The sequence below is a fragment of the Arachis duranensis genome, chromosome 8 (assembly GCF_000817695.3).
Source record: "Arachis duranensis cultivar V14167 chromosome 8, aradu.V14167.gnm2.J7QH, whole genome shotgun sequence".
Classification (NCBI taxonomy): Eukaryota; Viridiplantae; Streptophyta; class Magnoliopsida; order Fabales; family Fabaceae; genus Arachis; species Arachis duranensis.
Genome location: NC_029779.3, coordinates 16,883,700 through 16,907,006, shown reverse-complemented (window position 1 = coordinate 16,907,006; position 23,307 = coordinate 16,883,700). Strand labels below are relative to the sequence as shown.

Sequence of the window (23,307 nt, the reverse complement as noted above, 5' to 3'; positions counted from 1 at the left end):
GTTAGGGTTGAGAGATTCTCAACCTGCAGATAGAATAGAGTAGCATTTTAATAAAATTTTCAACCTGCGGGTAGAGTTAGGGTAGGATCCAAACCCTACCCTACTCTACCAATTGCGAGCCCTACCTAAAATATATCAATTATGTCAATAACTATGCAGATAATTTCAATCAACAAGAAAATAAGACTACCATTCACAATTTTTTCTTACATTATTATTTTACTTTTTTTTTAATTTTTTCTTTCTTCTAATGCTATAATTTCATCCACTATTATTATCAATCACCTGCTGTTGGCCGTCATATCATTAGTAATTAAATAAATAAATAGAATAAGAAAAGAGAAGGAGAATTTCGAAAACAATTTTGGAAAGGGGTTAGTAATTTTCGAAAATTAGAGATAAGATAAGATTAAAATTTAAAATTTAAAATTTAAATTTTTATTTTTATTTTACATGTTTTTATTGCTTATAATTTTGGATTATTTTATGTTCATTTCTTTTTAATTGTCGGTTGAATTAAAATTGATTCTCTATATTTTTTCAAAATATATATTGTTTACTCGATTCAAATTTAATTGAGACTATGCAATTTCAACAACTTTATTAAATAATCATCAAAATATAATTTACAAACATTAATAATTAATAGATATCTAAAAATATCACCATTATTTAAAAAAGATAATTTAAGAGCGATTAATTTTTAGTATTTTTTTATTATTATTTGATAAATATAAATATTAAATTATTTTTAGTAAATAAATTTTACTAATTTATATGTGTAAATTTTAAAAAATATGAATACAAATTATATTAATTTATGTGTACAAAATTCTAGTAAATATAGGTATAAATTATATACTTTTTGTATACAAATCTTCTATAAATATGAGTACAAATTATTATTGACCAAATACTAATAAAAATAATAATATTTATTGATCATATAACATCTCTCCTCAAAAATATCACCATCATTTATAACATGATATTTATAATTGACCCTTGATAACAAGAGTTGAATCAACACTATCAGATTAATTTTTAACATATTTAAATAATAGAAATATTTGAAAAAAAAATATTCATAAGCAGCTAAAAATTATTTTATTTAATATTTATTAATTATAATAATTAATAAATACTAAATAAAATAAATTTTAGCATTACCATTTAGATAACTATTAAAAATGTCATACAATTCAACATATAGTATATTGAAAATAATTTTACTTAAGTGCATGAGACAGAAGCAATTATATAGTGTTTAAGAGAAGAGTTAAGATGAAAAGAACTCAAATAATTTCATGAAACATGATAAGACAAATTTGTGCAGATTTAAATGAATATGACATAACAAGTATATATGTACGTTGTATAAGTTGAGAGATCAAAATAACGACACTCAATCTTATATATCATGATTAACTCTGATCTCTAACTACAATAAAACATATCAAATATCCACCATAATCATAGTGAAAATTTTCAACTATATATATATATATCAAAGTCAAATACAAATTTCAATACCAAAATAATAAAACCTAGGACTTAAAAGCTTTAGAACAAATGAATAGTATTTCTAAGAACCTTCCCAAAAGTGAATACAGTTTTTCAAGAATTTCTCCAAGATCTTTCAAAAGCCTCTCAAAGCTCACCAATGTTATCAAAATTAATAGTGGTTATTTCACTTTTTTTTTTATTATACGTTATTTCATTTTAACTGTATATTGAAATATGAATATTATATGAAGAAAAAAATGCTGAACATACAAATTATTGGATTTGAATGGCTCAGTCTGCATAGTTGGAATTCTTTTCAACGGTAAGCAGCGCGACAAGCATTTTCAATCTGACAAGAGATAAGAGGTGTGTCTTACACTGTCCAGAAAAATTGAAAAATCGATCCAAATTTTAGTTCACAAAACTTGAAAAATAATTCTTTATTTATATATAGAGAAAAATACTATATTTTTTTCCTCCGACAAGATATTAAAATGACATTTCTCTCATCTCTATTTATAAAATATATATTTTCTTCTTTTATAAATTTTAAAAAAATTTTATTTTTTATTATTAAATTTTGTTTACCAAAATATTTTTAATAAATTTTTTTTATTTATTAAATTATATTTTTACTAAAATATTTTTAAAAATTTCATAATTAAATTTTTTTCTAAGATGTCTTTCAATAATTTTTTAATTATTAAATTATAATTTTATTAAAATTTTTGTTAATAATTTTTTTATATTTTACTATTAATTTTTTGATATTAATATATATTATTTTAAGGGCAAAAAACCCAAATAAATCAGGCGGAGATATTTTTTACCCAAATCAGCCAAAATGAAATTTTTTTCAGCATTCCACCGATGACCATTTTAATGTAATTCGAATCAATATGATTCGAACATAAAATGCAAGTAATTCGAAACAACTTCCTTCGAACTACATTTAAATGGAGTTGCATGTAATTCGAATCAAATAGTATCAAATTAGAGAAGGATAAATCGAATTGACTCGATTCGAATTAGTAGGGTTACGTGACTTTAAGAAGTTCGAATCATGTTGATTCGAATTATTCATTGTTGGTGACATTAGGTAATTCGAATTAAGTTGATTCGAATTACTAGTGAGTTGCCTATATAAGGAGTTCGAACCAAGCTCATTCGAATCAGTTTCCCTTCCTCATACCCCACTAAATCCCAGAGAAAACGATCCAGAATCTGTTCGGCAAACACTCGAGAGGCATATTGACGCGATGGGGGACGATTCGGGAAGGCTGTATCACTTGGATGGAGTCGCTCATATCGCCGGGGTGATTAACGACGAGGTTAGTGGTTTTTGATAGTGGTATATGTTTAGTAGTTTTTGTTGTTACTATATGTTAATGGTTTATTAAAGTGGTATTGCTAGTGGTTTATTAAAGTGGTATTGCTAGTGGTTTATATAAGAGGTTTTGCATGCGGTTTTGTATAGTGGTTTTCTATGCAATTTTGTTGATGGTTTATGTTAGCGATTTACGTAGGTGGTATTGGTAGTTGTTAATTTGAGCGGTTTTGGCCAGTGGTTTTTGTAAGTGGAGTTGCCTCTAGTTTATGCTAGTTGTTTTTTGTATGCAGTTTTAGGCTTCTATGTTTCTAGTGGTTATTTAGATGCGGTTTGACAATGGGTTTTTGCTAGTGGTTTGATACATGTCATTTTCCAAGTGGTATTTATTAGCTGTTTATGTCCTGATTTGTATTTGTAATCGGTTTTTGAATATGTTCTAATCATGTGGTCCATGTATTGCGCAGCCCCGGCGTTGCATATCGAGTATGCAGCGCCAGCAGGGAATGCGACTCGATGAGCGGTACGTTTCGTACTTGCAGATGGCGAATTATACCATCTTGCGAGACTGAACGACAGATGGTTCCGATTAGACGAGCCGCTTGTGAGTGCATTCGTCGAGAGGTGGCGTCCGTAGACGCACACTTTTCACATGCCATTCGGGGAGTGCACCATCACACTTCAGGACGTGGCATACCAGTTGGGGTTACCAGTAGATGGACATTATGTCAGCGGTTGCGTTACAGATTTCCACGTATACATACAGGGTGACCGGCAAGCTTGGCAGGGGTTCCAGGAGTTGCTCGGTGTGTTACCTCCCCCGAGCCAAATTCAAAAGTTCGCTGTGAGCTGCAGCTGGTTCCAGGAGACTTTTGGAGAGTGCCCCGAGGGGACCGATGAGGCGACAGTTAGGCGCTTTGCCCGTGCCTATATCATGATGTTGTTGGGCACCCAGCTGTTTGCCGACAAGTCTGGCAATCGTATTCACATCAGATGGCTACCGTACATGGCTAGACTTGAGGAGATGGGTGGATACAGTTGGGGGTCAGCGGCGCTTGCATGGTTGTACCGGTGTATGTGCCGAGTGGCCAACAAACATGTCGTGAAGTTAGCTTGGCCATTACAGTTACTTCAGTCTTGGATCTTTTGGCGGTTTCCTAGATTTTGGTCTGATGGGTTTGATTCGTTTAGCTGGCCCCTGGCATCCAGGTATGACTATGTCATTATATTATGTTTACTTATTCTATGAATTTAAGTTCTCGCCTGTAATGTTATACTAGTTCGTGACATTAATGACTGACTTCGTATCTTAACGGCCTTTGTAGGTGGTCAGGTTACAATCCTGACGTTAGCGAGAAGGGACCTCGGGTGCAGATGACTCGGCTGAGGATCGACATGTTACAGCCTAAGGATGTGAGTATGCAAAAAACCTTTTGCCGAGTCAATGTAAGTTTAGTTATAACTAAATTTCTCTTTTAATGTATTCGAGATGCCTTTTTCAGTTTATATGGATGCTATATAGCACACCCGACATCGTCCAGGTTGTCCATCTGGAGGTGTTGGAGCCTCGTCATACGGCCTTATGGCGTTCTGTCACATCTCTGATATATTTTGCGGTGGTTGAGTGGCACCAGGTTGATAGAATGTTACCTCAATTTGGAGGCGTACAGGCTTGTCCTTGTCCCGCCCTGAACATCGAGTTCTTGATGTCGAAGGACGGTAGAGGGGGTGATCGTTGGTTCCCACACCATCTGCAGCACTGGCATCTTCACTGGGAGTCACGTGCGGACCACGTGAGTAGGCGCCGCATGCTAGTGCGTGCGGACAAGGGAAATGAAGTACCTGAAAGTATCCGCAATCACATGTCTGAGATTCGAGTGAGACCCTGTAGCTACCAAAGGAGAAAAAACCAGTAGGAGTGGTCTCTGCGACCGTGTACTCAGAGTTATCCCTGTCGTACAAAGTAACTGTGAAGCACCTTGCCGTCTTCAAATTGGCCTCGATACATTTAACTAGGTGTTGACTGAATTGTTGTCTGGTACCCAGCTGGGCCTCGGCCTCTCTCCCCTTGCGTATAAAAAGTTCGGCTAACCGACCATACGTTGCTTTCACCAACGAGCATACAGGAAGGTTCCTCACACCCTTGAGGATTGAATTCACACACTCAGAGATATTCGTCGTCATGTGACCGAATCTCCGGCCCTCATCGCAATACTGTATCCACAATGAATACCCAATCTGGTTTGCCCAATCACACATTGCCGGATCTTCTGAGCGAAGAATATCAAACCAGTAATCGAACTCGACCTCGGTCTTAGCATATGCGGCATTCACGAGAAGCCTCCTTGCGTCTTTACCCTTGAAAGTTAGGGCAAAATTTGCTGCTACGTGTCGAATGCAGAAAGTCCGGTACGCAGCTGGAGGTAGCCAGCCCCCGTCGGGAGCCTCTAGTGCGGCCTTGATGCCGTTATGCCTGTCAGAAATAATGAGCAGACCCGGCTGTGGTCTAATGTGCTGACGGAGGTGGGAGAGAAAGAATGACCAGGACTCAGCATTCTCACCCTCGACTAGTGCGAATGCAACATGGAGTATATGTTGGAGTTCCCGTCCTGTGCAATCGCAACAAGTAAAGTACCCCCATACTTGCCATATAGATGGGTCCCATCAATACTCACCAACGGCTTGCAATGACGAAATGCCTCGATACACGGTGGGAAAGTCCAGAACAGTCTGTAAAAATAAGCCTGAGATTCGTCCAGCTATCCCCCAACTCGAACAGGGCTAGCCCGAAGAACTGCAATAGAACCAGGTATGGTCACCTGCACTCCTAACACCCACCTTAGGAGCTCGTTGTAAGACTCATCCCAGTCACCATAAATGACAGCCACAGCCTTCTGCTTCGCCATCCAGACCCTCCTGTAGGTAGGCCTAAACCCATAGTGTGAGGCAGTCGCATTTAGGAGCACCTTGATGCTGACGGATGCATCGGCTCTAACCATTGGCATAATGAATGTCGATATCACATGATAATCCAAACTCCTGTGATCGCTGGAGATAGAGCTGGCCAGACAAGTATGCGATCCATTGTACCGTTTGACCTCCCAAATGCCCTTACGCTACCGGAGACTCAGCCTAATCAACCATGTGCACCCATTCCCTAACTCAGAACACTTGCCAACATAACGGCGATAATCAGACTCCACTACCTTGTACTGTACACCTCGGCGGATGCTGTAAGTCTTCACACTTAACAGGGCATCCTTCTTATCCTGAAATTGCTGACCAACCTGAAACTCTGTCATACCAGCTGACCCTTCTGCATCTCTAGCGCCAAATCCAGCAGGCTCCCTAAGTACCCCCGCCTGCCTCATGGCATCCAGGTCCAAAGATGAAAAATGAGAAGGGTACTGCTGTGTGCCAGAGCTAGAACCACCACCCGCACCGGCAGGCTCACTCGCTGCAATATCATCGCAACTGTCATCAGCAATCATATCCGGCTCCACATCATCGTCCTCTAGATCATCAAACAATCCATCTCCAGCCCCAGCCGGTGCAGCACACTGTACAGAGGTAGGTAGAAGTTCCGCTGTTCCAACCTCGTCGCCAACACTGCCGTTGAGATCAACAGCGAACGAAGGGGAGGCGACAGGCGGGGCGGGTGGCTCGTACGCAGGGACTGAGGAAGATGCAACGGCAGGTCTTGAGCTAGAATCGGCAACCGTCGTTAAAGTGTTGGTATTCCGGTTTGAACTCCCCGAGCTGGACACCACATCAACCAGCTTTGCCAACAGCTTCGGTGTCCTCACTTTGGAAAACTACCGACAACAAAGAAACATGACCTGCAAGTCCTCATCACTCCCGATCGTGAAACAATCATACTTCACGCTATCTTGGAGCACCGAGATTGGAATGCGATAGAAAAACTTCTTAACCCTTTTCACACCATCCAGACCAAGTTTCAGCAGTACAGACCTAGCAAGGTCATCATAGCTCGTCGTAGAACTCACGATAATACAGAGAGGATCCTTATCGGTGAACTTGACACCGGAACGAGTTTTCCTCTTAATCGATCCTCTATGGTGTACCAACACTATAAAACTGTCCTCACCAGCCATATGACCCCTCAATAATGAGAGCAACTCACGTTCATCACATATATATACAGGTATGGAACACACTAATTTGAAACAACCTAATTCGCACTATATATACATAATTCGAATCAAGTCAACTCGAATTAAGGTTTGCTTCTTGTTTCTTAGTAATTCGAATCGACCTAATTCGAATTCTGTTTAGGTCGTTTTTCCTAGTAGTTCGAATCGACTAGATTCGATTTAACAATGCATAATTTGAACCATGTTGATTCGAATTACATGCAATTCCTTTTAAATATTTTTCGAAGCAAGTTGTTTCGAATTACTTGCATTTTGAGTTCGAATCATGTTGATTTGAATTACATTAAAATGGTCATTGATTGATTGTTGAAAAAATTTTGGTTTTTGCTGATTTGGGTAGAAAACTTCTCAGCCTGGTTTATTTGGATTTTTACCCTTATTTTAACATTAAATAAAAAATCTTATTAAAATTATTTTTCAATATAAATATATATTAAGTGTTATACATATTAATAATAGTAAAAGTTTTTTATTTAATATTAAAATAATATATATTGATATCAAAAAATTAATAGTAAAATATAAAAATAATTGTTTACAAAAATTTTAGTAAAATTATAATTTAATAATTAAAAAATTATTAAAGAATATCTTTGAAAAAAAGTTTTGGTAAAAATATAATTTAATTAATAAAAAAATAATTTATTAAAGAGTATTTTGCTAAGCAAAATTTAATGACAAATAATAAAATTTTTGCTAAAGGGTATTTTTGTAAAAAATAATTTATTTTTTCTTGAAAATAGATAAAGTTAACATTAGTTAACAAAAAAAAAATTAAAATAGATTAAAGATGATATTTTAAAAAATTATAAGAGATGAGAATATACATTTTATAAATAAAAAAGAGAAAAGTGTCATTTTAGTATCTCACAAAAAAAAGAAATAGGTATTTTCTCTTATATATATTGTATCACTAAACTTGTATATATACTAATGCAAAATATATTGATTTGTGGAAGAAAAAATGTAAAATTTAAAACTTTTTAAAAATTTTAAATGATGAACGGAAATTACTTAGAATTATCATTATCTTTGTACAAACAAATACTTAGATTACACACTTAGAATTTTGACTGTGCATGTGTGCTGTATATAGTTGAAACTTGAAAGATATGGTAAGGGCCGGGTCCATAAATTTTGTCGAGTGTATAATAGTATGATTAGGATGTGATCCCTGATCAGTTATCACCATTCAGGCGCTGCAAAAGCACGTGTGTACAATACTCAATAACACTAAATACTAAATAAGAGATGTTTATTTGCTACCATTCCATTATCGCAAACAATCAACGCTTCCAATTTGGTCCACCTAGTAACTTTAGGTGTTCCAATCTGCAGAGTTGTTAGAACACAAAATATCTTAGTATGTATTTTTTTTGTGACATCTTAGTATGTATTTAAAAGTGTAATTAATATTTTTTTATAAATATTTATTTTATCCCATTTATTATTTCTTTTATATTTAACCATTTATCACTCCATCTGAAAAATAAAATATTTAGGAAGAAAAGTTTTATTACATAAAAATTTTTGAGTTTTACAAATATAAGGCATATAAGTTTTTATTGTAATTTTCACTTAGATAAATAGATCTTAAAAAATATGATAGAAAGACTTATATATCTTATTTTAGTAAAATTTAAAAATTTTAATAATATAATTTTTTTTTGAGAATAATAATATTTGACGCAAAAATTTTTAAAAACTTATTTGAGAATATACTCAATTTTGTAAACATAATAATAATAATAATAATAAATTCTATTTTTTGTTTTATCTTTTTTATAAAATATTAAAAATAAAAAATAAAAACACAAACGAAATGCATTTTTAAAATTTTTTCTATCCACATCTCAATGCCAACTGAGTTATCAACAACAATAAAAAAAAATAAATAAAGAATTCACAGCAAACAAAACAAACACACAAAATTTTAGATAGAAACAATTTTAAATCCTAAATTCTTAAAACTCTTTAACATACAGCACTTTGTAACGAACGAGGCAAAATATAATAAGCTTTTCATGTATCATAAGTACATACATTAAGAAAACCCTTAATAAAAATTAATGTCTACTGTTTTTATTTCTGAAAATAAATATGTATTTTAAGAAAAGAATAATTAAATTTAGTAATGATAGCATGTTTCCACTATGTGGAGATAGAGAGTGACAGTGATGAAAACCCAAAATGAGATTTAAAAAGGCCTCACGCACTCTTAATTCATTCTCTAAAGCAAGAACCCCCCGAGAGACCCGCGCTCTTTCTTCACTGTGGGGGCCATAATCTTTTTTTCATAATTAATCTCCCTCTCTCACCGATGAGTTATTCCTCTGTTGAATTTTTCTGAGACAGATTGGACGTTTCCAACTTTCCAACACAAAATAAAAGAGTCCACACTGTCCATGGCAGTGTGAGTGAGTGAGTTGTGTCCTTTTTCTCATGTCCTCCATAACTACTGAATGAACTTCAATTCATTCATTTGTCATTCAACTTCACTATTCTTCTATCTTCTCATATTCACCTACTCTCTCTCTCTCTATATTGGTTTTGTGTGTTATGGTAGAAACTCACGTGCAGTTGACTTCACGTGAAGTTAATAACTGATAGTCATTAGATAATTTGACTGACTTGACTAAATTTTCATCTAACGGCTCTCACTCACGTGAAATCGACTGCATCTAGGGGTGGCAATTGGTAGGATAGGGTAGGGTTTGAAGCCAATCCTAACCCTACCCGCAGATTGAGATTTTTATATAAACTCAACCCTGCTCTATTCGCGGGTTGAGAATATTTCAACCCTAATCCTATCCGTTCTCAACCTACGGGTATCCGACCCTACTCGCGGGTTACAAAAAAGATGCAAAATTATTATATAACTTCATGATAATTTAAAATATAACTGACTTTTATGTAAAAAATATTAAATTATTAATTAATGATCTTCTTTTAGTGGTTAAGGATCTTTTATATTTAGTGAGAGGTTTTTAGTTCAACATCAACTTAAAACATATTTTTATATAAATATATAACATACACATATATAGGATGCGGGTTGGTCGGATAGGATTGAGTCTCAACTCGCACTCTACTCGATTTACACGAGAACCCTATTTTACTCACTGCAAATCAGGTTAATAACCCTACCCGATCAAGTGGAATCGAATTGGATATCCGTAGATAGGATACATATTAACACCCCTAACTGTATCTGACTTTTCACCTCGTGTTATGATTTCTTGGATTGGCTAGAATCACGGGAATGAGTTGAATAATTTGGAATAATAAATTAAATTTTAATTTCGTGTTATATGAATTCTTTACCCTCAGATTCACTTTGGTTGTTGAGTTAGCTACAGGCAATGCAAGAAGGTATTATTGGGACTTTAACTTTTGGCAATCACATCACCATATATTTTATTTTATTTTATTATCATATATTAATGAATAATGAGCTGTTACTGTCATGTCACTTGGAAAGTTACCTTTGAAAAGACAAAAAGAAAAGGCAAAGAAATTTGAGAGAAGATAAGCAAGAGACCAGAATGTGTCCATGCATGAATGCAAGTACCAAAGAAAAGAAAGTGATGTGTAAATGTTAGTCGTTAGTGATAATTAATTTTACAGCTATATAGTGTTATTAATTTGAGCATAATAATGAAATTAATGAGTTGAGTTTCTATTTATGTTTTGAGAGACGGAATAATTTGTTTACTCTTTTATCTAGTTTTCTACTCATAGAAGTGTCATCTTATTGCCGTCGTTTAATTTGTTTGTGGAATTACGAATCGTTTCTATTAAAACCATTTTAGATACTTCTAAAGGATATTATATTATTTGTTTGATTTTTCCAACAAAAAAATAAATAATTCTACACCATTAAATATAATCTTACACTATTAAAAATATTAATGATGAGTAATTGATGGTTATAAATTATAAAATCTGCTAATTCCATAATACTTCTCATATATATATATATTATTGTAATTATAATATTTCAAAAAAATATTACCAAAATTAAAGTAATATTATTATATTTAACAACGTTTTTAAGAAATATGATTTTAATTTTAATCATACTTATATAATTATCCTAATAACCGTAAAGATAAACATATTAAAATCAATATACATGCATTTTCACATTCTTACCATTTTTTCCTTAAAATTTAAAAATATTACCCTTTCCTACTCATATTATCATTTCATAGTAAAAAAGTATGCTTAATTATTATATATATTTTACCTCATTCAAAATTTCAAACGACAGTTTGACAATATATTTGTTATAATTAATATTAATTGTAATACTTACATAATAATTACATCTTACGCCCAACACATTTATAGTTTAGTTTTTTTATTATTACTAGGTTAACTTTTTAATGATCACATAGCAAACCTCTTCGCTTTCAATTGTGAGGTCAATAATTAATTGGCCAGCGACAAACCCTTAAATGGAGTTCAGTATCGCGACGGATTAGTCCTTAACCTGCCGAATTGGAAGATATCATGAAAAATAAAAAAAAAATTGTAAGGTCAACATATTTATCATAATTAATATAGTACGTATATGCATAACAAATTTATATAGACCATTAGACCGATTATTTTGGTATCAAAATTTAGACTCTAATATCCCAATTATTAATCTTAATTTGATGAATAAAATTTGACAACGCCAAAAAAATTTATTGAAGTATGTTATATTATTGTTTCCGTAAACATATATATCCCATGGAATAAGAGGTTGAGTCAATATTCTCCGTTCATAGAAAGGGAGAGAGAGATACACAATTGCACAAAAAAAAGTGGTCATACCCAGGTAGACACTGCTACTATCTTCGCTTTTCTTTTCCCTTTTTAATGAATGAATTTGCTCGTGGCTTCTTGAATAGAACAAGCTAAGTCAATAAATTATGTCAGATGAAGGCATGTTCCAAAATAGAAAGTTGGGGATTTTTTTTTCTCATGCAAGTTAAACATATTAATTAGAGATCTCATAGGCCATAACAAGAAGGTTATGGAATGTTATTGTTTTTTAACATTATATTCTTTTCAACAATTCACAAGTAATTAAAGGACCAAACACTTTTCAAAAGCATAGTATGTGAAATGTACAAAAGGATAATTATGAAGACAGGTTGTTACGGGTAATCATTCTTTTGATTATTACTCTAAGAATTGTACTTAATTATATGATAGGTCCCAATGATGAGTACTCATCTTTAATATGAGCCTGCCACAATCAAATAGTTTAGTGAAAATCTAATAAATTATTGGAAAATTATTCAGTGTTTTGTTGACGGGTCAACAAAATTTATTATTTATTATTATTATTATTTTTAATTATTAATCTAATTTTTTTAATTTATTAATTTAATAATATTTTTAATTTACATTTTTAAATATTAATAATTAACTAATAATAAAAAATAATAATAAATTTTATGATTCTCTAACATTCCTCTTATCTAATCACTATATCAAATTCAACATATAATAACACTTGATTTGTGATTCTTATTTTAAAGGTCATTTCATAGTTTCACTCTTTTTCTTTTATCCTGTTTTTTCAAAAACCCATTCACACTACAGTCATGAAGATGAGATGAGAAAGTAACAACTATTTGCCATTTACTGATCCCCATCACAATTCAAGTTTGCCGTTCATCACCGTTGTGGTTCGAATTTTTCATTCACTATTCTCCTATCGTAGTTTAAGTTCGCCGTTTACCATTCGAGTTCGCTGTTCATCACTGTTGCGGTTTGAGTTTGTCGTTCCCGTCCCTTATGATGTTCTTTCTCTTTCCCCTTTTTTGCAAATGCAAATCCTAATTCCCTTTTTTTGACGTCCATTTCTTCTCTTCGAACCATAAAATTGAACAGTAGTAGTAAATATTTGATTATTCTTTCATTACAAGAAAAACACTAAGTACCGTCGGATTCATCAAATAAATCTACCGGTAGTCAGTTTACTATCGAATTTACCATCGTCTTGGAGTTGACGGTATAAATGGTGCTGAAAACTATTTTTTGGCAGATTTTACGTTAGTTTTTTCAATGGATTTCTCGAGACTGAGTTGATAATTACCGTCGAATTAACCCGACGGTAACTTTGGCGCCATTTCACGTATTTAGGCACCAAGTTACCATCGGATTTATCCACCAGAAGTTATTTTTATTTTTTAATTATTTTCGCATATTTAAGCCACAATTAAGAGTAAATTAAAGTTCTTGTTAACAAAATTGTTAGTAGAAATCTAAAATTACTAGAAATAAACAAAATTATTATATTAAAAATAAATTGTCTAAATATAATAAAATGTCACAAAAGTAGAATACAATGACGTTGACGAACAAAAAAATAAATCCCTAAACCCTATAGATCTCTGTAGTCGTCGTCGTCGTCAGGGTCCCCCTATTGAGGCGGGGTGGAGTAGGTGCTAACGTCGTTGTCCCACGAGCGATGTTTCCGCTGGAACCATCAGCGTTGCTGCCTCCAGCACGCATCTACTGGTTGTACACCTCCATCTGCTCTCGCAAATGATCTAGCTGCTCCAGCTTCTCTGTTTGGTCTGAGCTGATGACAACGACTCCTCCCATGCGTGCAAGAAGGTCGTTGAACCTCTGCTCAGACTGTTCTGCTTGTTGGTGAAGCTCCTGTGTCAGCTTCTGCACCTCCTCCCTCAAGTTGATAACTTCTTGGAGATCGGCAGGACTGGTGGCAGAGGTAGAGGAAGCTGCCAACGTGGAGGACCAGAGGCTATTGGCAAAGAATGACCCCCGCCCGAAGCGGCGATGCTTGTGGGGTTCAGAGGCGGTATCATGCCAAACCCTATCAGAATCTACCACTGAGATCTCGGAGCCAACTATGTCGTTCCCACTAGGTGTAACATCCCAACTTTTTAAATCAAGTCATTATTCAATAACTAATTAATTAATTAAAATGGTAAGAATTTAAGATTTAAATTCAAAATAAAAAATTAGAAAATAATATATTTGAAAAATTAACATATCTAATTTAAAATTTAAATATATGAGAACACTAGTGGTAGGATAACTGGGTCTCGGCTGAGACTTTGTCGTTCCCACTAGGCGGCTGAGACTACTGGGTCTTGGCTTCCAACCTCCGCGTGTAATCCTCCTGTGTCACACACGTTGTGATTAGGATAACAGTTAATTGACTTTAAACCAAATAAATTTGAAACTTATGATTAATTTAAACTCACATAATGGGCCGCAGACCGCTCATCAGCAAAACTCTCATTGTTGGCCTTCAAAATATGGGTATACTTGAAAGTCTCTACCAGTATCACCTCACGATCCAATGACTTACACTATAAATTATATCAACCAATAAAATAAATCAACAAATTAAACAACTAATTCAAGTAACCACTAAAAAATTAAACATAACCAAACTACTTACCAGACTACTCTTCGTCTTTATGAAGGCGGTCGATCCACTCGTATACTTCGACGACCTGGGCTAAACCCTGTTAGGGACGTTCATCAGACGGCGACGCTTGAACCCCTCATCATTTCTAAAATTATCTTCCAGTTCCTTCTTGTTGGAAGGATGGATCAATTTCGTTAGGTGATCGCACCCCTAACGAACATTGTTCATTATTTGCTAAATCTGTTTAGCTGTTCGGTGGTTGTAAATCTTCCTGATCATGAGATTATATTTCACATCCCATATGAATTTCAACTGCACAAAATGATTCAACAGTATTATTTAGTCGGGATAAATACAGTTCAAATACAGTTAATTAATTCAATATTATTGGGTGGTCGTACATTGACTTAATGACCTCGGAGATCTCCTATGTGCAAGCATTATTGTTTGGTGCAAACTTATCAAAGAAAAAAAAATTAACATTAACAAACATATATAAACACATAAATTTAAGATTAACAAACATAAGATTAAAAAATTGTATGTGCTCAGGCCTACATGCCATCGGGCCAAATCCTCAGCTAGATGACAAGGGTGGTGGAGGGACACCCTGCTGGGAGGCACTGGAAGAATCACCCACTAAGGTATCAGTCGCTAAAAGGGGGCATAGCAGAAAGAAGGACGTAGTTCGAGTTTGGGACCATGATAAACTGCTGGTCTGCTGGATCCACCTGTGTCGTCATAGGGGTCGACGGGATAGTCGGGATAGAGGGCAATAACCAATACTTGGGAATTCGGTGGAAGCCCTCCTTCTACCGCGACCACGAGACCCACTTGATCTACCTCTGCTACATGTTGTCATATCTACAAAGAGAATATGTTATTAACACTAATCAGCATATATACTACACAAATCATTCAACATTTAGATTATTTCAGAAAAAAATTGACATAACCTCCCCTAAAGTTTGACATATATCCATTTTTATGGTTTTCACAAATTCAATAAACATCAATCCATAGCATCAATCAAAACACAATTAAATTCACAACATTTCTAGTAGAGAATATATTAACTTGTTTCCATACTTGAATTCATACTATATATGTAATGTTGTACATATAATATTATAATGTCTAACACAATAATTTATTTAATTCAATTAAAGAGTTTAAATCATTCAAAATTTAGATTATTTCAAAAAAAATTTGACATAATCTCCCCTAAAATTTGATATATATCCAATCCACCTTTACAATTCCCACAAATTCAACTAATCTCAATTCACAACATCATCAGTCAGAACACAATTAAATTCATAACATTTCTAGCAGATTATAATAACTTGTTTTCATAAAATTGTAAATTTACAAGCTTTAGAATTTAACTATTGCTACTATTAAATACTGCATAATAATATAGGTAAGTATATTATATGAACTAAAGAGTTGTAACATTTTTTTGGTACATTTCCTAGCTACTTCAAAATTCAAGCATCTTGCACCTCTTCCTAATTTCTATATTAACTTCATCCTAAATCCTAAATTAGTATATGATAACCAAATCATAAATCCTAAATTAATTACTTTAACCCTAAACCCTAAATTAGCATATAATAATCAAATCTTAAATTCTAAATTAATATATAACTAATTTCTAAATTAACTTCTTCCTGAATCCTAAATTAGCATATGATAACCAAATCCTAAATTCTAAATTAACTTAACGCTAAACTCTAAATTAGCATATAATAATCAAATCCTAAATACTAAATTAACATATAATAATTAAATCCTAAATCCTAAATTAACATATATAACTTCATCCTAAATCCTAAATTAGCATATAATAACCAAATTCTAAATTCAAAATTAACTTAACGCTAAACTCTAAATTAACATATAATAATCAAATCCTAAATTCTAAATTCACATATAACTAAATACTAAATTAACATATAATTAAATCCTAAATTAACTTAAACAAAGAAATAGAGGGATCATAGAATCTGAGGGGAGAACAGAGGAAGAAGAATAGAGAGAAAGTGAGAGTCGCGTTGGTGCTGGACGGTGACGGCGGTAGACGAACGGAGAGAAAGAGGGAGTTGCGGCTGACGGAGAGGAGAGGAGGAACGGGCTGATGGAGCTGACGGAGGGGTAGGTGGCGGCAGGGAGAAACAGTGGTTAGAGAGAGAAAGGGAGAAGAAAGGTAAGAGAGATAGATGAAATTTCAAAATGAAAGGGGAGATGGTTCACATTTTGAATTTTAGGGTTCGTTATCGTCGGATTTACCAGCGGATAAATTCGATAGTAACTCGTTGCGGGTCACCAAAGTGCATCATTTCACTAAAATGAGCTTATTAGCGGATTGCTCCGACGGTAAATTCCACGCTAAATTTCACATCTATTTCTCTCGTTTTCTCTCTAAGTATTACCTACAATTTTATCATCGGAAACTGGAATCTGCCGGTAACAAATTGACTAAATGAATTCTACATCAAAACGGGGGCAAAAAATCCTAATAAGCCAAGGGAAGTTACAAATTACGTAAATAAGCCAAGATGAAAATCGTTTCAGCAATGAGCCAAGGCCTATCTTTATGTAATTCGAACCACACTGGTTCAAACTAGGTTCCTTAATAAATCAAACCGGTTTAGTTCGAATTAGGGTTGGAAAACGTTGCACTTAATTCGAACCAACGGTGTTCGAATTCAATTTCCACATAATTCGAACTAGGCTAGGTCGAATTATGCTTACGCTACCAAACCATGTAATTCGAACCAACCTGGTTCGAATTACCCTTCTCATGGCTCCTTAATAATTCGAACCTACCTGGTTCGAATTACTAGTGATTTGGCTATATAAGGAGTTCGAATCAGCCTCATTCGAACCATTCTTCCTTTCCCCTACCCCACAAAATCCCAAAAAAAACGATCCAGATTCTCTTCGACGAAGACCTGAGCGGAATACTCTGCTGATGGGGGATGATCCGGCACGGTTATATCGCTTGGACGGAGTTGCTCATATAGCTGGGGTCATCAACGACGAGGTTAGTACAGAAATAACTTCGTGCTAGCGGTATATGTGACTTAGTGGTTTTGCATTTGGTTTTAGTGGCGGTTTATGTTAGCGGTAAATCGTAGTGGTATTGCTGGTGGTTTAGTTGAGAGGTTTTGCATGCGGTTTAGATGGTGATTTAGTTGGTGGTTTATCTAGGTGGTTTCTGTTGGTGGTTTATGTTAGTGGTTTATGTTAGTGGTTTAATGCTACCTGTTTTACGTTAGTGGTAGGTGTTGGTTGTTTTGTGTTGGTTATTTTATGTTGGTGGTTTAGTTGGTGGTTTATGTTAGTTGTTTTATGTAAGTGGTATGGTTTAGTTGTTTTATGTTAGCTGTTTTATGTTAGTGGTTTATGTTGGTTTTTTTTATGTTGGTGGTTTATGTTAGTTGTTTTATGTTAGTGTTTTGTGTTAGTTATTTTATGTTAGTGGTATGGTTTAGTTGTTTTATGATAGCTGTTTTATATTAGTGGTTTATGTTGTTTTTTTATGTTGGTGGTTTATGTTAGTTGTTTTATATTAGTGGTTTGTGTTAGTTATTTTATGTTAGTGGTTCTAGTTAAGCTGTTTTATGTTAGTGGTTTAGCTGTGTGGTCTATGGTAGTTGTTTTGCATGTGGTTCTCGTTCATGGATTTTTATGCGATTTTATTTAGTATGATGTTTTGTTGATGATTTATCGTTTTGGTTATGTTTGTCATTGGTTATGAAGCTGGTTCTAACAATGCGGTGCATGTCATGTGCAGCCCCAGTGATGCATCAGAAGCATGCGGTGGCAGCAGGGCATGCGACTCGATGACAGATACGTTCCGTACTTGCAGATGGCCGGACTATACCATCTTGCAAGGTTGAACGATAGATGGTTCCGATTAGACGAGGCCCTTGTCAGTGCATTCGTCGAGCAATGACGTCCGGAGACGCACACGTTTCACATGCCGTTCGGAGAGTGCACGACCACACTTCAGGACGTGGCATACCAGTTGGGTTTGCCAGTGGACGGGCGTTACGTGAGCGGCTGCCTATCAGAATTCCAGATTTACATCCAGGGTGGCCGTCCAGCCTGGGTGTGGTTCCAGGAGTTGCTTGGAGTAGTTCCTCCTCCCAGCCAGGTTCAAAAGTACGCAGTGAACTGCAGCTGGTTTCAGGATACTTTTGGTGAGTGCCCCGAGGGAGCCGATGACGAGACTGTGCGGCGATATGCCCGTGCGTACATCATGATGTTGTTGGGTACGCAGCTGTTTGCGGACAAGTCCGGCAACCGCATTCACATCAGATGGCTTCCCTACGTAGCTAGGCTGGAGGAGATGGACACCTACAGCTGGGGTTCTGCAGCACTGACATGGTTGTACCGGTGCATGTGCCGAGTGGCGAATAGACATGTTTAGCGGGCCCACTTCAGCTACTTCAGTCTTGGATCTTCTGGCGATTTCCTCAGTTTAGGCTTGCAGGGTATGAGACGTTCAGCTGGCCATTGGCGTCGAGGTACTCTACTCAGCCTTCTCTATTTCAATTTAATATAAATAACTCCATGTTCATTAATAATGTATTACAAACCCTAAACACAAATTTAAGTAGCCATAAGACACATGTATGATGCAGGTGGTCAGGATACAACCCTTCCGGTAGCGAGAAGGGTCATAGAGTGCAGATGTGGAGGCTGAGGATAGACCAGTTACAGGACAGGGAGGTGAGTACGCTACTTAATAAGTTTCTTTATTTAACCACACTTTATGAGTTGGGTCCATGAGTTGCCCTGACAGTTGATGTTGATCTCCGTGCAGTTTATCTGGATGCTGTAAAACAGTCCCGACGTACTTCAGGTTATGCATCCAGAGGTTTTGGAGCCTCGGCATATGGCGTTGTGGCGGTCTGTGACGTCGCTGATCTACTTTGCCGTCATAGAGTGGCATCAGATAAATAGGGTTCTTCCGCAATTTGGAGGGGTGCAGCCGCGTCCGAATCCCGCCCTGAACATCGACTTTCTGATGTCGAAGGATGGCAGAGGCGGCGATCGATGGTTCCCGTACCATTTGCAGAAGTGGCATCTCTATTGGGACTCCGTGCGGAGACCGTGCTGAGGTTCGATGTTGTTGCCGACCCTGGACCGTCGCATGAGTTCCTCGAGTGGTGGAGTCAGCATGGAAAGAGGTTCTTGTCTCCAGAGATGCACTTGGGGGATCCTAGAGCCGTTCCTATTCCAGTAGAGGCCTCACAGCGGGGTGCTGGGCGAGTTCCTGACATGGATCGTCCTGAGGACGTGCCGGACAGGTGGCGGCTTGAGAGGAGAGCTCGTGTGGGGACACGACAGAGCCAGCGTGAGTGGAGGTGGCTTGATGTGGCTATAGACGATGATGACGATGCCGGTCCCGCTAGAGGCGGACGACGAGGCCAGGGAGGGAGACGGAGAGGGCGTGGTGCGGCGGACCACCGTGGTCGTGACCCTGACGACGATCAGCATGGTCCCGTGGGCGGGGATGGTGCAGGGACTGTTGCAGTTGATGGTGTTAGTACCCACGATGGCGGACATGGAGGTGAGTGGTATGGGTCAGGTATGGGTGACGGGGCTGACCATGGTGACGCTGGACTTGGGTCGGGGCCTCTTGGAGATTACTTCGTTGGTGTACCCGCCCATGACCAGCCTCAGCAGGAGGGTACCCCATGGGTTATTCCGGGATCACAGTGGTCAGACTTCCTTGCCTCAGATACGCTTGATGCGGACTTCGGGGGTGCACAGTTTCTAGAGGACATTACCGTCATCACGCAGGAGGACGTGCCGGCCCGGAGGCGTGGTCAGACCTCCGGCACGCAGGCACCTTTAGACTTTGATCTGAACGAGCCTCCTACGGCATTTGTTGGTGACCATTTTGGTTTGGGAGGTACCCCACCATCCGCCTACGCTGCTGCATCAGAGTCTATTGCTGGGCCGTCTGCGGCACCCGTCCATTTTACGCCACCTGCACAGCCTGGCCCGGATGAGGACGCGGATGAGATCGAGGATGAGGAGCCGTTTATCCGTAGAGGTCAGAGGGCACGGGTACCCGTCGTTGCTTTACGGGCTCGCATCTGTTTAGATGAGTCATGTTTCATATATTTTGTTCCTTAGGGTTCATTCATGTATCACAGCCATGTGTACTTTTGTTGTTATTGTAGAGCTGTTTTCCTTTGTTGTTTGTTCATCAAATTGTACTTTGAAAACGGGTGTTTACCGGATTTATCAGTGACTATTTATAATCATTGCATCATATTACAGTCTAATATGTACATTTATTTATTAAATTTTGCATTTAGGGTACTTGTAGCAAGACTCAAAGTGAAACATAACATATTCATTACTTAACGCAGCATACTGAATACATGAAAGTAAAAAAATCAACAATAAAACTTAACTAAAATAAGTACTAACGCTAAGAACATGGCTACTAATGGCCCCCAGTGTTAGACGATCCACCCAGCTGTGGGCAACTCTGACGTGTGTGTCCGGGTTGGCGACATAGGCCACATCTCTTTGGACGGTTTGGATCTGCCTCGTCCATATTTGTTCGTATCCTGGTGGACCTCGAACAACCCTCTCTCGCACGCCTCTTGTCAAGGTCCGGTATAACAGTGGGCCCGTCGTATGGTGGCCAGAAATCCTCTGGAATCGGAGGGGTGAATCCCATCCGATACACACTGAATACCGAACTAATCCGATACACGCTGTGAACATAAGTGGTCCAGTTTACCCGTGAGTAGGCACAACATGCAAGTGCGTGCTGACACAGGAAATGAAGCGCCTGGAAGTACCCGCAGATGAGGGCAACAGCCTTCTGCTTCGCCATCTAGACCCTCCTGTAAGTCGGCCTAAACCCAAAGTGTGCTGCCGTAGCATTCAGGAGCACCTTGATGTTGACGGATGCATCAACCCTAACCATTGGCATAATGAACACCGATATCACATGATAATCCAAACTCCTGTGGTCACTCGAGATGGAGGTGGCAAGACAAATGTGAGGTTAATTGTATCGTTTGACCTCCCAAATGCCCTTGCGCTGCCGGAGACTCAGTCGAATCAACCATGTGCACCCATTCCCAAACTCAGAACACTTGCCAACATACCGGTGATAATCAGACTCGACTACCTTGTACTGTACCCATCGCCGGATGCTGTAAGTCTTCACACTTAACAGGGCCTCATCTTTATCCTGAAATTGCTGACCAACCTGGAACTCTGTCAGACCAGCAGTCCCTTCCGCATCTCTAGCTCCGAATCCAACAGAGTGCCCAGAAACCCCCTCCTGCCTCATGGCATCCAAGTCCAAAGAGAAAAAATGTGGTGGATACTGCTATGTGCCAGAGCTGGAACCACCTACCGCCAATGCAGGCTCACTCGCTCCAATATCATCGCCGCTGTCATCGTCAATCATATCCGGCTCGACGTCATCCTCCTCTGCATCACCCAACAATCCATCTCCAACGCTAAGCGGTGCAACGCCCAGTAAAGTGTTTGGCAGATTTTTCCTTGAACCTACCTCGTCGCATACGCTGCCATTGAGATCAACAGCAAAAGATGGGGAGGCGACAGGTTGGACCACTGGCTGGTACACAGGGACGGAGGAAGAACCAACGGCAGGTCGGGAACTAGAACCGGCTGCCGTGGCTAAAGTGGTGGTATTCCGGTTCGAACCCCCTGAGTTGGATACCACATCAACCAGCTTTGCCAACAACTCTGGTGTCCTCACCTCTGGAAACTGCCGCCGACAAAGAAACATTACTTGCAAGTCCTCATCACTACTAATCATGAAACAATCATACTTCACGGTATCCTGGAGCACCGTGATTGGAATGCGATAGAAAAACTTCTTAACCCGCTTCGCACCTTCCAGACCGAGTTTCATCAGTACAGATCTAACAAGGTCATCATAGCTCATCGTAGGAGTCAAGACAATACAGAGAGGATCCTTATCTGTGAACTTCACGCCGGAACGAGTTTTTCTCTTAATGGATCCTCTGTGGTGAACCAAAACAACAAAACTCTCCTCACTAGCCATCTTACACCCTCTAATGAGAGCAACTCACGTTTATAACCATATATATACAGCTTTGTCTCCCACTAATTCGAACCATCTTAGTTCGAACTAGGCTTTGTGTAATTCGAACCAGCCTGGTTCGAATTACTTTAATCAGCGTCTCTCTCTATAATTCGAACTGCCTCGGTTCGATTTACTTGCTTTTCAAGTTCGATCCATATTAGTTCGATTTATTAACTTCTCTCTACTAGTAATTCGAACTGCCTTGGTTCGAATTACTTGCTTATGCAGTTCGAACCACTCTGGTTTGATTTATATTAATATAGGCTTTGGCTCATTCCTGAAACCACTTTGAGTTTGACTGATATCCGTAATTTCGAGTAAGGCTTGGCTTATTATGGTTTTTTGCCTTCAAAACTGTCTATAAATTCATCAATAAATCTAACGCTAATGTGCAACATTAAATCCGACGGTACTCAATATTTTTCTTGTAGTGTTTTACTATATATTTTCTCATTCAATTTTTTTGTTATTGCTTAGTGTTTGTTGTTAGTGTTATATTTTTTTACAATTTATCATAATAATTATATCCTTATGCTCTCTTTTATTTTTTATTTTTTTATTTTTTGCATTTTCTTTTTATTTTTTATTTTTTTATTTTTTTATTTTAGTAAGTAATAATAGAATAACGAATTGAAGGGAGAAGGATGCAGAGAATTAAGAGTCAAGGACTTTGCCTTTAATTTAAAAACTTATTATGAGAATTTGCTTTACGTTGTGGTATCTTATTTTGATTTATTTTATTTTTATTTATTTATGTTTAGTTGACCGG

At 37.0% G+C, this 23,307-nt stretch overlaps 2 protein-coding genes across 2 annotated transcripts; one reads left to right on the top strand and one right to left on the bottom strand.

Moving 5' to 3' along the window:
* The first annotated feature begins 3,485 nt into the window (after positions 1-3,485).
* LOC107461137 (protein MAIN-LIKE 1-like) lies at positions 3,486-4,355 on the top strand. The gene is made up of 3 exons (XM_016079601.1): positions 3,486-4,042; positions 4,159-4,250; positions 4,336-4,355. The coding sequence occupies exons 1-3, from the start codon at positions 3,486-3,488 to the stop codon at positions 4,353-4,355; spliced, it is 669 nt and encodes a 222-aa protein (XP_015935087.1).
* Positions 4,356-21,791: 17,436 nt separating this feature from the next.
* On the bottom strand, positions 21,792-22,496 carry LOC107461138 (uncharacterized). Its single transcript, XM_016079602.1, has one exon. The coding sequence runs from the start codon at positions 22,494-22,496 to the stop codon at positions 21,792-21,794; it is 705 nt and encodes a 234-aa protein (XP_015935088.1).
* Between the last annotated feature and the right edge of the window lie 811 nt (positions 22,497-23,307).

Excerpts from the sequence above, each read along its gene's own strand:
- LOC107461137 (XM_016079601.1), top strand. The coding sequence starts at position 3,486 with ATGCCATTCGGGGAGTGCACCATCACACTTCAGGACGTGGCATACCAG. Across the intron at positions 4,043-4,158 it reads AGCTGGCCCCTGGCATCCAG|GTGGTCAGGTTACAATCCTG; the intron begins GTATGACTATGT and ends CGGCCTTTGTAG. Across the intron at positions 4,251-4,335 it reads GTTACAGCCTAAGGATGTGA|TTTATATGGATGCTATATAG; the intron begins GTATGCAAAAAA and ends TGCCTTTTTCAG.
- LOC107461138 (XM_016079602.1), bottom strand. The coding sequence starts at position 22,496 with ATGGCTAGTGAGGAGAGTTTTGTTGTTTTGGTTCACCACAGAGGATCC.